At 46.1% G+C, this 13,916-nt stretch overlaps 1 protein-coding gene across 8 annotated transcripts in view; it reads left to right on the top strand.

Annotated features, from left to right (window-relative positions):
* Positions 1-13,916, top strand: part of BIN1 (bridging integrator 1) — a 101,783-nt gene that overhangs the window by 69,953 nt on the left and 17,914 nt on the right. For 5 of the 8 annotated variants that reach the window (XM_040603488.1, XM_040603487.1, XM_040603491.1 and 2 more), the window contains 2 exons: positions 6,970-7,120; positions 11,206-11,334. In XM_040603488.1, the coding sequence (XP_040459422.1) occupies positions 6,970-7,120; positions 11,206-11,334 (280 nt within the window). The remainder of the gene's footprint in view (positions 1-6,969; positions 7,121-11,205; positions 11,335-13,916) is intronic. The other 3 variants (XM_040603490.1, XM_040603493.1, XM_040603495.1) reach the window with 1 other exon arrangement.

Genomic DNA, 13,916 nt, shown 5'->3' with positions numbered 1-13,916 from the left:
GACTGAGCACCAAGAGACCTTTGTTTCCCCAGCCTCCTCTTTGTTCTTCCAAACTTGGAACCACCTGTTTGCCAAAGCTTTGTTTCTCCCCCTGTATTTAAGTGTATTTAAGATAAGGTGTATTTCCTCTGTGTGCGTTGCGGAAGTAGTTGCAGACTCACTAATCCGGGGCATCCTGATCTCAGAGCACTTCCAATCTGCACATTTTCAAGGACTGAGTGTCCTCCAGGCCTTTAATTTTCTTTCCTCAGCTGGGTTCAGTCCTGTTAAGTGCAAGTCTGCACATTCTCTAGCACTGAGAGGGGAGGGAGAGGTCAGGCTCTGGATGGGGTTGTCTGGCTCCTGTCCAAATGCATGAGTGATGAAACAGTGTCGGGCTCTGACTTCCAGCTGCTGCTAATCCCACGTGCTGGGTGAGCAGGAGCACAGCCCAAGTCCTCAACTGGTGTAGTGATGTTGGGAGGAGGTGAAGTCAGCATGAAGTAAGGGCAAGCTGCAGCCTGAGTGCATTGATTTGGAAGGACTAGATCAGCTGTTGAGACCTCTGTGCTCCCTTGTCTCTCCTCCCAGTTTAACCTCCTGTTGCAGGAGGTTGACTTGCCTCTCTTGTTCCAGCAGTGTGTGTGGTGTTTGCTAGCTCTGAAGGAAGATGACATTGGAGTTGAATTTGGCCCCTGAGTTTTTGGATTGCTTAACACTAGACACAAGATGCTAATAGGAATGCTTCTTGTGAAAATAATATTTTTCTCCCAAGTTGGCTTCTGGTGTCTGTTGATCATCACAACCCAACAAGACCGAAAGCTTGGGAGGAGGCCATGGTGCCCATCCTCTTGCTGCCACGTGCTGTGTTTCTAATAGCAGCATCCTCCAGGGTGCTTGGAAGAGGGTGAGGTAACGGGACAGATGAAGGTTGTAGCCATTGCTTTGTCCAGCTCTTTAATTCTTCTTAATTTCTTCCTCAAGGAAGTGATTATAGACTGTAGTGACAGCCTGGTCCAGACACGTTTGTTGTTGTGGCATGAGGTTTCTGGCCTGACAAAGTTTCCAATGAATAAATTACCTGTCTTCACGCTTCCCAGCCCCACAAACTGCTAGCTTCATCTGGAGCTGTAGTGGGTCTCTTGACAGCAGTTCTGTGCCCTTTGGCTGGCGATGAGACCACATGGCCCTATAAGCCATGAACGAGTGCACGCAGAGGCCCCTGTGTGGCTAGCAGTCCGAGTGCTGCTGTTTCATCACTTGTGTCTCGGCTGAGATGCCAGACCTGCCCCAGAGCACCTCTCTCCCTCCTGAGCAGAGTGGTGTAGGAGGATGTAGCGAAGGTTTGCCAAGGCAGTAAATATGCAGTGACCAGGAAATGCTGTGAGGCACTTCTGTCTCTCCTGCACATTTGACCTCTCATGGTGGCGTAGGGCTGGAGCAAGAGTGTGCAGCAGGAAATGGCTCTCAATGATCTGATTGCTTTTTGTGGTCTGCAGTAGGAGCAGATGCTTCCCTAACTCTCCTCTACTGGGAAGGGGATTGGAGATAGATACAATGGCAGGAAACGAATGAGGAGGTGTGAGAAGAGGTGGTTACCTGTGCACATCATTATGGCATTTACGTGAGGCCTTACAGAAACATTACCGTGGCTGGATGAATCTGATGCTGGCTGTGTAGCACAGTAGCACAGAGCAGCTGATGTATTTCTGGGAACCTCAGGCGTGTGTTTGGGATTTGTTTCTGAAAGAATTTGAACGTTCAGAGCTCAGATGCCTAGTAGACCTAGGAGTTTGGTAGCATTACCCTACTATGATTGGACAAACTGGAAAAAGATATAGTAGGAAAGCTGCTGATTAGGTTCCACACATAAGGCTGGGCACATATCGTGTAAGTAAAGGAGAATGGGGAGCTTGTTTCTTGTGTACCAATATTTACAGGGGAGAGTGAGGAGCTGAGATTACCTGTGAAAAAAAGGACATTTACAGTTCTCTGCCCGTCTGTACTATTTCCTTTCATCTCCATGTGCACCCTGGCCCCATATTCCAAAGAGCAGGGAAAACACTAGTTTGCTTACATACATGTAGATCTTTGACAGGCACAAAAAGCCTTCTCCTACCCTCTCCAAACAAGGCCATAGCTTTCTATGAACCAAGGGAAGTGTGTACATGTTTCTCTGTGTGTGTGTGTGTGTATCTGTGTGTGAGAGAGAGGGAGGAGACCTTGTCATTGTGATTACAGTGAGCTTTGTGGCACTAAGTGAATGGGTGCTCAGAAGCTTAACTTTTCCTCCCTGGTTTGACTGTGCCATCCTGTAACTGAAATGATTTGCGTGCCATCCTCAACAGAAAGAAAACTAAACTGTTCGCCAGGCTGAGGAAAAAGATGAGCAGGTACCGGTACGGAGAGCAGCATTTCGATACGTGTTTGATTTAGTTCCTAAAACTGGAGAGGCTGTTGCTGGATTCTAACAGCCTGGCACGTGTTAACCCTGTGATGGGAGAGGGGTCCTTTGCATGATACGATGTGTTCATGGCCTGCTGGGTCCTGCTGAGATCTCTCTGTGTCTGGATAATCCCATTAACTGCTTGTGTGCCTGGTTTGAATCCTTGCTTCTTTTCCTACCTAAGAAGGCAACGTGAAAGCTCAGGCACTGTCTGTTCAGTTGTTTTTGTGTGACTAAAACCATGGTGGTGGGTTTTCCAAGGGAAATATGGGCAATTTTGGTGATTAACAACTTTTAGTTTTACTTAGTGGCGCTTGCCCTTTTGAACAGGACTGAAATGCTACATTCTTATTCCCTGCCGGGCCAGGGAGGATCACAAGGCAGGTCTTTTATGCTCAGAAGTCCTGTGCTGTCTACCTGTTGCAGCTGGGAGGATGATGGGGTGGTAGAAAGACACTTCCACCTTTGCTCCTTACTTGCTCTGTTCTTGAGGATCCTCGCTGTCTTGCTCCATTCATTTAAAATTGTGTTCAGGGCTGAAGGAAAAGGAAGTCTTTTGTGTTGTCTGAAGACTAAAATCAGCATCTTGCCTTTGAAGACAGTGATGGCATTGAATAACTGAATTGCTACAGTGCCTAGAGTTACCGTAGTCATGGTCAAGGACTCTGAAAAGGACATGCTCTGGAGCAAAGTGGGAATTCCTGCATAACAGCATGGAAATTTCCTTTTTGTTTTTCTTAGTCTTTGTGTTGGTACTCCCTCCATGGGTTCTTTATGGTGGGGGGAAATATTCTCAAGATGATGTCCTGCCAGCAATAAAAGCAAGTGCTGGTAGATTGGGATCCTTGCTTTTCTGATCCTGGCTCCCCACTGACTAGGGCAAGTCACACAACCCTTCTCTTTGCTATACATTCTTTGTAAAGTGAGTAACCGAGGGCGGGGAATGGTAATTTCACAGGGAAGCTGAAGGGCAAATCTTGACTTTATATCCTAAAATGAAAAGTAGTGAGGGAATATCTCGTGGTGTTAATGTTCTGAGGTTTTCTACTGTAGGAAAACAAGGATTCACAGGAGTACTACTTCTCTGCATGTCTGACTGGTCCTTGGTTGGACCAGTGTTGTACCTGCACGAGGCAGGAAGTCCAGTATTTCCAGTCACTGAGAACAGACGGATGCTACAGCAGAGGGAGAGCCAGTAAATCTCATCTCGACGAGCTCTAGCCACAGCATCTTCCTGCTCCGTTCTGATAAACTCCAGCTGGCCCAGCACTTAAGGTGCCTGACCTGGGCTGTGTTGGGGGTTTCCACCATCAGAACAGATGCTGGGGTCACAGAGAAATGTGCGACCCCTGGTGCAGGGAAGGAGAGTCTGGGACTCTGTCACTCTTTGATCTGTAGCAAGAATGTACATTTATGCTACCCTATGTTTGGGTATATAGGTGCTTTTTCCTTCTTTCTCTTGCTCCCTTTTTATTTTTTATTTTTTAAATACATAATTCTCCAGTCTGCTTTGGTGCTAAAAAATAAACTGCTTTTGGCTAAAAGGCCCTGTCTGAGCCTTAGCTGAGATGCTAACCTTTTTTTCTTTTTAACTTGAGAACTTGGCAAGAGGTGACTGGTCTGTTTTTACCATATCAGAGGGTGAAACCCACTTTCCAGTATAGGATTGTTACAAGCACACGGGAACTCCATCTGCAAATGTTACTCTGCTCTTCCAGAACAGATGAGGCAGTCCCATGAGAGGTCTGGAAGCTCAGCAGCACTAAAAGAGGCTGGGGATTTTAGCTTTCCCTTCAGCTGCATTAACTGCATTGGACCCTGTTCCCAGCTCTCTATTTGCAGAAGAAAATTGACACCCCCTTCCCTTAACTGCCTGATATTCCTGGATTTGGCATCTCTGCCCAGTTGCTGATGGGAAGGGAAAAGAGAGAGCAGTGACCTTGTTGCTTTGACTTGTTTTTACTGTGGCACTCGCATTTTGTCAGTGGGGACAGTCCCCACACTCTTGCTTTTTCCTGTGTTTCCTTGAGCAAGCGGTCAGTATGGAGACAGGGCTTTGCTCTGTGCGGGCAGCGCGTGCTCCCCCGGGAGCAATGAAGGACGGTGGATCCTGGCGACAGGCGTGCTTGATGCTGGTTGCACTGGCTAAATGAGTACAAAGCAACAAGTGCAGGAATGAAGATGCCGCTCGGGGGAGCTGGAAAAGGCTCAGCCAAAATTAGCACTGACATTTTCCTAGGGGGATCAGCCAACACATCAAACAAGCTGTAAATAGTAGTGACTTAGTGAAGGTTTTAGTGCGAGGCACTCTCAGCCCTTGTAGGATGAGGGGAAGAAAGTGGACTGCCTCTCATGTGGGAGCCTTTTACCAATATATCTCCAAATTAAGTCACTGTCAGGCACCAGAAATAAGTCACTAAAAAGCTGTTGCATGGCCTTCGGAAAATAAGCCTGAATTCCTTTCTCAATGGGAGAAATAGGCTCATCAGGTCCCAAGAAGAAAAGCCTGCCCTTGTGTTGGTAGGCCAGCTGACAGCCAGGAGTCCAAATGTTCCCAGTGTAGCCTGGGCATCACAAACTTGTCCATTTTGCCGAATCCTTCACACAACCCATGTCGTTTTGAAATGATTTCTGGGGACCTCTCAGGAAGGACACTATAGGCATATCCAGTCAAACAGAAGAACTGCAGGGGTTGGCATACATGTTCTTTAGTCTCTCCTCTTCCCTTTTCCCTCTTCCTTTCCCTCTTTTTCCCTTGGTGTGTGTGCCCCTGGTTGAGAGCTGCTGGCAGAGAATGTCATTGAGTTTGTTGCATCATGTTGGTGTGCTGCTGGCATCAGTGTCATCAGAAACATCTGACCTGCATGCAGACCTGAGAACCAGTGCTTTGTGGGGAAAATGTGCGTGTGCGGAGGAGGTGGGGGCAATGGGTGAGGTCAAAGTGGGAACGGGATGGGGAGCTTGAAAGCTGGAATGCTGAGCAGGGGGAGATGCTTGCTTGGAAGGGGAGGTTTGTTGAAATGCCTTGCTGTCCCTTCCTCCTCTTGCTGTCCCTTCCTCCTCTTGCTGTCCCTTCCTCCTCTTGCTGTCCCCCTACTTATGAGTGTTTAGGAAGGAGGCTGTCATGCACATTAGCCGATGGTCACCACACCTCAGGCATCCAGGTGTGAATGGATGTATACGTCTGGAGCCCTGGGCTTTCTCTTGAGACAAAGCAAAGAAATAATCGACTTCATGTCCCTGCAGAATCAGGTCTGCATTGCTGTAGTTCTGGCTCTATGCCAGGATTTGTTGTCTCCAGTTGTAGGAAAGGATCTGTTCCTTTTGGCCTCATCCCAAGGCCTTTAACTTTGCAAGAACCATGACTTTATAAGTGGAGGCAAATATCATTCCCTGTAGATGGGATTGCACAGCCCTTTTGCAATATTCTGTAATACTGTTTTCTGCTATGTATAGTTTTGCCAAACTGTAACCACTTCTGCTGAAATATCCCCTACCAGTGTCTGTGCTTCTGCATGACTTGAGATAAATTGATTAGTTGCTTTTTGGGTAGCTGAATTTCAGCCAAGATGATTCAGCTGTTCCTGAGAATTAGATTGGGAAAATAGTTTTACCTTTATCCCTGTTGAAATTCTGTTAACCAGCTTTTCACTAGATCTGTTGTGATTCTGTACTTTTGAAGCACAGACTCGACACTTGGCCAGGAAAAGGCATGTGGCTCTTGCCATTCCTTTGAAAAATCTGTCCAAATCTGGCCACGTTACGAACCAACAAATGCCATTGGCATACGCTTCTTGCATCTTAATTCCCTGAAGAATCCTTCTTGACTGTGTGTCAGGAACAGTCCTGGAATAAAAACCAGCTGGAAAGACAAGGATAGAAGGGCTCATCATCATCAAAAACGAGGCTGGGGAGACTTTCCATAACAGAGAAGTCTTTATTAGTAGCTGGAATCTCACTGTTTCTTTGCTGTCTCATTCGATCTGTGAAACCTCTGGGTACTTTGCCCCTCTTCCAGCTTAGCTGGTTTGTACCTCATAGAGGAATATGATACCCTGTGATTACAGCTTTAGTTCAGATGTTACGAGTCTGTTAGTCATAACCCATGCAAGTGTCAGTACACTGCCACGCAGAAAAATTCTTATCTGTAGAGTTTAAAACTAAATGAGCTACACGGAACTCCTTCCCCCGTCTGCTTCCCCGTTATTAAAAGACTATGACTTAACGTCAGGCACTGATGTTAGAATCTAGCAGAATTAAGGATGCATGGTTGGTTTTGTGGTTTTGTTTTTCTGTGTGAGGACAGTAGGAATTTAGTGAGTAGTCTGCTGCTGCAGTGTGTGGGACTGCAAGTGACTCAGCAAAGATGCTTCTCAGAGGCTTGTAGAGGCTTCAGGTGTCTTTATCATGGTCTCGGCAGTGAAGCAAAGAGATAATGGAGGTTACTGATCTGTGCTGGTTATCACAACTCCTCCTAGACTTGGCTCAGACTTCTCTCTCTTTTTCCTTCCCCCTCTCTCCCTTTCTCTCTCTACTTCCTTCAGTGACAGCACCCCAGCGAAAGCAAATAAAAGCCCCTCGCCTCCACCAGATGGATCTCCCATCACCAGCCCTGAGACCAAGACTGTCAACCATGAGCTGGAACCGTCCACTTTGGAAGCACCTGGGGCAAGCATCCCAAAGTCACCATCTCAGGTAGTGTCCCCATGACATTGATCATGTCTCTGCAGTATGACTGCTGATGGCAGAAGCTCCGTGATTCAAAGACATCCATCAGTTGCCTTTTTAGACCTCTTCCTGCTGCTGAGCCCAGAGAATATGACATGATGGTTGTTCTCCTTCACTGGCTCCTGAGAGGTTCCTGAGAAATACAAGTTGCTCGTTGGTCATCTCCATATCATATAGGGAAGAACTATGTTGTCCCTGAATGTCTCTGCAGGGGTAAAGCCAGTAATATATTTTTCTGTCTGGTAGGATGGCCAAGAAGATCTAGGGAGGATGGAGTTGTAGCTAGGTGGGGAAATTTGTTCTTTACATTTGAATTAACTTGTGGAATTCAATGGACCAGTTTCTTTTCAAGAACTTCCATAACTGTGGAAGGTTCAAAGCAAAAAGCTTAATGTTGATAAGGATAAGAGAACATCTGTACTTTACATAATGTTTCACTTTAATCCTAAGATAAAATATTGTGGTGAAAATAAAGGCATTATATTCCTATGCTATGGAGAAATTGGATGAGTACCAGGAAGAAGATTGTCCATTACATGGAGTCTTAGACCTTCCACGTGGCCTTTTGTTAGTCTTTTCCTTACACAGCAGATACCCAGCAGCATGTTTGAAAGAGCAGGTGTAGCTCTTGCTACTCAGCATACCATGTGATGTGTTTTACTTTGGGATTTAAGGAAAACAAAATATTTACTTCCTCTACCCATCCTTGTATTGCTGAGTTGGAGAAAAGCTTAGTAGAGCAAAGTAGTAACTAGGTCAGATCTGTGCCTGGTGCCAATCCCTGCATTTCAGTAAGTGGGACACTGGGAACATTTTTCTAGGAAGAATTAAAGCTGAAAGGGGTTCTGGCTGAACTGACAAGAGAAAACCTATTGCTTCTGAAAAGAGATGGGGACAACCCAGAACTTCCTTGCCATCGTAGCAGTGTGATTCCAAATAGGCGTAGGCTGTCTTCTGTTTCTGGATAGCCTCTCGCAATGTTTTTCTCTCCACTGCTTTTTTGGTTTTCAGGATTATCTAGGGACAAAAAGGGGATGTTTGTACATTGGCAAAAGGGTCCTTTCCAGGCCTGTGATACATGTGGATGCCTGGCAGCGTCCTTGCAGGACTTCTTCAGGGTCTCTACACCACTCAGCATTGCGCAGCCTAGGGCGGCTTCTCCACCACCCTGGCTAGGACCTTGGAGCAGGGTACGTGTACAGGGGAGAGGGCTCTGCATCCAGAATTGCCTGTCTGATTTTTTCAGAGGTTGCCATAACTTGATTGAAATTTGGAAGACGAAATCGAACAGATTTATTGAGCTGTTCACTGCAGACTGCACTCCCCGTGCCTGTGGACTTGTCTTCCTGAGTTTGGCTTCTGCCTTTTCCTTTAAATAGCACACACAAGCCTTGTTTTTGCCAGCCTGCAAGTGCTTTCTCAGTCACTTGCTGCCTCCCTGCCCACAGGAATGGGTCTGGAGGCACCCCTTGTCGAGTAAGCAGAATATTCCAGCGCAGCCCTGGCTGGAACCTCAGCTGGGCCACAGGCAAGACTGAAATGGTGCTTGCAGCTAATGCTGCCATCGCCTGGCAGCTGTTTCCCGATCTATTTTTTAATTCATTCTCCCAGGCCTCGATACAGTGAAGAGCAAGAGCCCCGCTCCACATTGGTACTAGGCGCTAAGAGATGGAGCTGGCTCCGGAGGGAGGGTTTCTGGAGGGTTTCACATTCGGAGCCAAACCTGGTGTCTGTGTGGATAACGTCTAGAAACTGTGTGTCAGCTTGCCAGCCAGCAGGAAACACAAGTGTCTGCTCTCTCAACAGTTGACTTTATACTGAAATCTTCACAGGTGTCATTCCTTTTGACCTATGGGTAAGTAATTTGTTCTAGGGTTCCTCCTGGGGAGGCTAGGGGCCTCATCCTCCGGGGAGGATGGAGCAAAAAGCAACAAGCGCAAGTACAGTTCTCTGGCCTCTTGGTGCCTGAAATACTAATGCAAACCATAAGCAAAGGCTGTGGAGGAAAAGACAGCAATAAAGAAGAGGCAGCAATAAAGAAGAGACCAAATAAATGCTAACTAAATTTTGAACTGTTCCCTATGCCAAGAAAATTACCTCTTTTATTCTCACTGTCCTCGAATTCTCAAAACCAGCTTATTTCCATCTTTTGGAAGAAGCAACTATTAGCTCTCTGCACTGTGTAATCTGATGATGATGCAGGACTTCAGGGTCTATGAAATTTCAGAGGTCAGACTTCTGCTCTCAGTTACACCACTGAAACACCGTAGTGATACTTTTGAAATCAGCGCAACTATGTTGAATTTAGACAGGTAAAGCTCTGTGGGATCCAAGTCATCAGAAGAAATTTAGTGGGTTTGTTTTATTCTAGGTGCCAAAGTTTGTGCTTGATGAGTTTCCAGGTAAGGCCCCAAATCAATATGCAATCCTATTGTCTTTGAAATGTGAGTTTAGGCTGCTGTTGGAGGTAATGCTGGATGCTGTAAGTGGTGGTCTTCAAGGCACTAATGCATTGGAAGGAAGGAGACTGAGTATTTTAGAGAAATAAATAGCAAAAGAGCTGGAATCTTTTTGACTTTAGAGTTTGTAATTGGAGCCTCCCATTTCTGCATATGGTGGCTGTGTTCTGAGAATGGCTTTTCCCTGAAATTTCTCATCCCTTCTTGCAACTGGCAAGCAGGGGATTTCTGGGAAGGGATTCTTTTCAGCAAATACAGAAGCAACACCTTCTGCAAACAGTGAAAAGTTGGAAGTGAACACACTACTTTCATTATTTCCCCATACCAGTTATTCAGGGGAAAATGTGTGTTCGCATACTCATAACCTAAAGTAGGTTAGCCCAGTAGAAAACTGGGCATATCCTCAGCAACCTAAATAAACGCCTAGCAGACTTCAGTTATATGCTGGAGTAGTGTGAACACAGGACTAAGAGTGTTGGATTGCTGTATTTCAGACCTGGGCCTGACGCTGATGCACTGGTTGCCCTTTGTCAGGTCTCTGATTCTCACTGCCTTAGGGTCCCGGGTACGATGAGAAGATCAACTGTAAGACATCACTGTAAGTGGAAAATACTGTCATTGCTGAGCGTTGCTGTGGTGCTGGGAACTTGTATGGCTGCTTTGTTCCAATGCAGCAGCAGCTCCTCAAAGTTAGATTTGACCTGGAAATGATCACTGAGACTTGGGCACGGGAAAATGTGAAATGGATGTGGTTGGGTTGATCCTAGGAAGGGTCTACCACAGCTTCCCACAGGGTTTGTGGATGTTGTGTCAGGCAGAGTCTTTTAACACGGTGGTGTGTGTATTAGGGTGGATTAAAGTTACAGGGTCAGACTTTGCTATGTGTTCTCGGGGGACTTCAAACTGAGACATGACTTTATTGCGTCAATGCTCATTGGTGAAACTGAGAGCAGAGTTGGGCCCACAGCAGTCATGGCTTCTCAGGAGTCTGACTTGTTCTTGCCTAAAGCTGAGAAGTGGTAAGATGCCATCAAGAGCTCCTCCAGACCTTTTTACAGTATACTGATAACCAGTGCAACAGGGAACCAGTACTGAGCGGATCAGAGCCTGTCCTCATGGTCACCTACCCATAATATGACAAGCTGAGTCTGATCTCTCATTCCCTTAGGTATGGTAAGTACAGAAAAGGAGGCAGTGCTGGCCTGGTCTATTGAATCATGTTCTCAGTAATTGATCTGCTCCCTTCCCAGTGGTTCTTTTGAAGGTTGCACATGCTTTAATTATGTATGCATGTCCTGTCAATGCATATTAATTGTGTTACGCTTCTCTGCAGAAGGAAACTTGCCCATGGCTGAAGTGTAACTAATGATGCTGAACCTTCTCTGGAGGCGTGTGGTTGTTTTTTTTTGTTCTGTTTCAGTTCAGCCCTTCACCCTCCCTCCCTCTCTCTTCAGATGGAGTTGACTGGACCTTGCTCTGTGCCTGTGGTTGTGATTTCCCCCATCTTCAGTTTTTGTGGCTAACCTGGTTCCTGTCTCTGGTTTTTTTGGGTGTCGCCGTCTGTGCTGTGGCCGTGTGCTCACTTGCATGCAGTTGAGGAAAGGGCCTCCGGTGCCTCCGCCTCCAAAAGTCACCCCCTCCAAGGAGATCAAGCAGGAGAACATCATCAGTCTGTTTGATGACAATTTTGTCCCTGAGATAAGTGTGACAACCCCTTCGCAGGTTAGCTGCTATGCCCTGCCTTATATTTGTCTACCTCTGAACTTTTCCTTTTGACCTTTCTTCTCTTTGGAGGTGTCAAGCCATGAAACCTGGTCAGGTGAAGGAGGGAGGCAAGCTCAGCACTGGACCTTGGAAGGCAGAGTTAGGTGGGAGGGTGGCTAGAAGGCAGCTTTGACTAACACATTGCCTTTTGAGAGCTTTCGTTCGTAGAAGAAATGGGAGAAATGCAGCCGGTGAAGATGCCAGAAAGTAATTGCTGCATTTGTTCAGCAGCAATGTACGTGGATTATGGCTCCCCTCATATCCCGTGATACGCTCTCTCCAGACCCACTGATACTGGGTGTAGATGAAGCATGCGTTTTCTGCTCTTGTATATCCCCAAGTGCATCTATGTCTGTTCTGGGAGAAGGCGGTTTTGTGCCTTCACACATAGGCTTTGTGGTTTAAAGCCTGAACAGGAAAGGCCAGCCGGAGTTGCATAAAGTTCTCTTTGCAGAGAACAGGTGCCTGCAGTTTAGATAAGCAGGACTGTGGCTGCTGTGAATTCAGGACTGCTGACACAGTCTATCACTCTTTATCAGCAAGTGGTTCCCATCAGAGTATTTATTTCTTGTCTCGTGGCACCTTTTGAAGCCCTGAAAAATGAAAAAAAAATTTCAGATGATGTATATTTCCTCTTCAGTTTTCTTTTGATTTACATCATTGCAAGAGATGATGCTTGGGTGGGGAATTCTGTCCTTATGGAATGAATGTGTATATATAAGAATAGCAGTCCTTATGTATATAGGAGCCTGACCAGATTTCTGGCTGTATCATGATATACCTGCATCTAAGTTTTTATATATCTGTATGTGTATATATATTTTTAATTTTTTTTTTCCTAAATAGCTTGTTAAAACACAAGTAATGTTTCTATCGGTGCTCATCTGTGACTCACTCCCTAACTTTTCCTTGTATCATTCTGCTCCATTGCCTCTGGTTTACCACCTTCCACCCAGCTGCTGAGGAGCAGAGGTGGAGTGGGGAGGGAAGGAAATCCATGTCAGATTTTGCGTTGCAGTCGATAAAGCTTACAGAGCAGAGACATGATTTGCCAGCAGTGTTGGAAGGTGGGAACTACAGGCAGCTGAACAACTCTGCCATTTTCTGTGCTTCTTCTCCTGTATCATAATGGACAGCTCTGTCTGCGCCATGGTTTGTATCAGGTATTTCCATGTGAACGTCAGCTCTTAGTCAGGTGAACTCTTCTGCACCTGATCAGTGCTCTGACCCAGGATGGGATCTGCTGTGACTTTCAGTCAGATGGGAGTTCTGAGGGAGGACTGTGGTTGCCAGAGCAGTCTTCTCTGAAGCACCCAACCGCCACTAGCATTCAGTGTGTTGCCCAGGGCTGTTCCTCTCTGATGTCTTAGCTTCAATAGATGTCTTGTGGGAGATCTGGGTAAAGGCAAGGGGTGCTAGCCCTTGCATGTAAGTCTTGAACGGCAGGTAAGGTTATTATTCAATGGCTGGAGCCTTTGATGTCTCACTACTAAACAAAATTAAAGATGGGGGTTGGAGCCTTTCTGATAATGGGTGGCCTGGATGTGCTGGAGGAGTGTGGTAGTATGCCAGTTGGTTTTTGATACTGGTCACCATTTATTACTGTGATACATTATAGCTTGGTTCCTTGTTGTCATCCCAGTGGATCTCAAAGAGATGCTCATAAGGGAAAGAAAAATCTATGAGAGGGTTGTGTTTCACTAGAGGGGGTCAAAACAATGATGTGGATTGTATTCAGAAGACTTTCTCTTAAATGGTGTCTCTTGCTGCTTGCCAGGAGGTTTTCCTTTGTGGGCCTGTGATGTAACACTGGAGACCAACCTGCCACACTTTGTGGTTGGAAAGGGAGCTGAAGCAGTAGGGCCAGTGAGCTGGGAGGTCAGTGGAAATAGGGGCAAATCTTCCTGGACTTCCTAGAGAGAGCAACTACTCTGTTGAGTAGAAAAGAGTGTCTTGTAGTGGTTAGGTTAAATTTGAACACCAGAAGTGATAGTTCAGTTTTGAATACTAATGACTCATGCCCTTTGTAGTGACTGTTTTATTAATGGTAATTAGCGAATATGCCATCATTGTCTTTAGCTAGAGCATTAATCAAAGCCAAATTCTGCTGACTTTGAAGAAAGTAGCAAAGCTTCTCAAATTTATGCTTTATTGGAAGACTTCTGTTGTGTGCATGTTTCTGGGATGTCCAGAAATGGAAATCATTCAAAACAGCGTTTTTGGAATGGGGAGTGATTCAAGCCCTTTAGCCTGGGTGAGCTGCCATATTCTGTGTTTCTGTCTCAGATAAAGCAGGAGGGAATTGGCAGGTTTGCAGGGTAGCTCTGAGGTCTCTCAGACTTGCCTTCCAGCAGTTTGAGTGGTTTTTCTGCCTGCATCCAGGCTCCTGAGATAAGTTGTGTGGGTAGAAGCTCTTCTCTATGTGGCTGAGGGAGTCTGCCCTGGGCCATCAGTACAAAGGCAGCTGGGTGAGCTGTGGGGGATATAAATAGAAGAGAAGCCCTTCTGAGTCATCAATGGGCAGTGATCCTTTTGACCAC

Source organism: Falco naumanni, chromosome 8 (genome assembly GCF_017639655.2).
Source record: "Falco naumanni isolate bFalNau1 chromosome 8, bFalNau1.pat, whole genome shotgun sequence".
In the NCBI taxonomy this organism is placed as follows: domain Eukaryota; kingdom Metazoa; phylum Chordata; class Aves; order Falconiformes; family Falconidae; genus Falco; species Falco naumanni.
The sequence above is the reverse complement of the archived record's forward strand: the minus strand, read 5'-3'. Positions and strand labels throughout refer to the sequence as shown.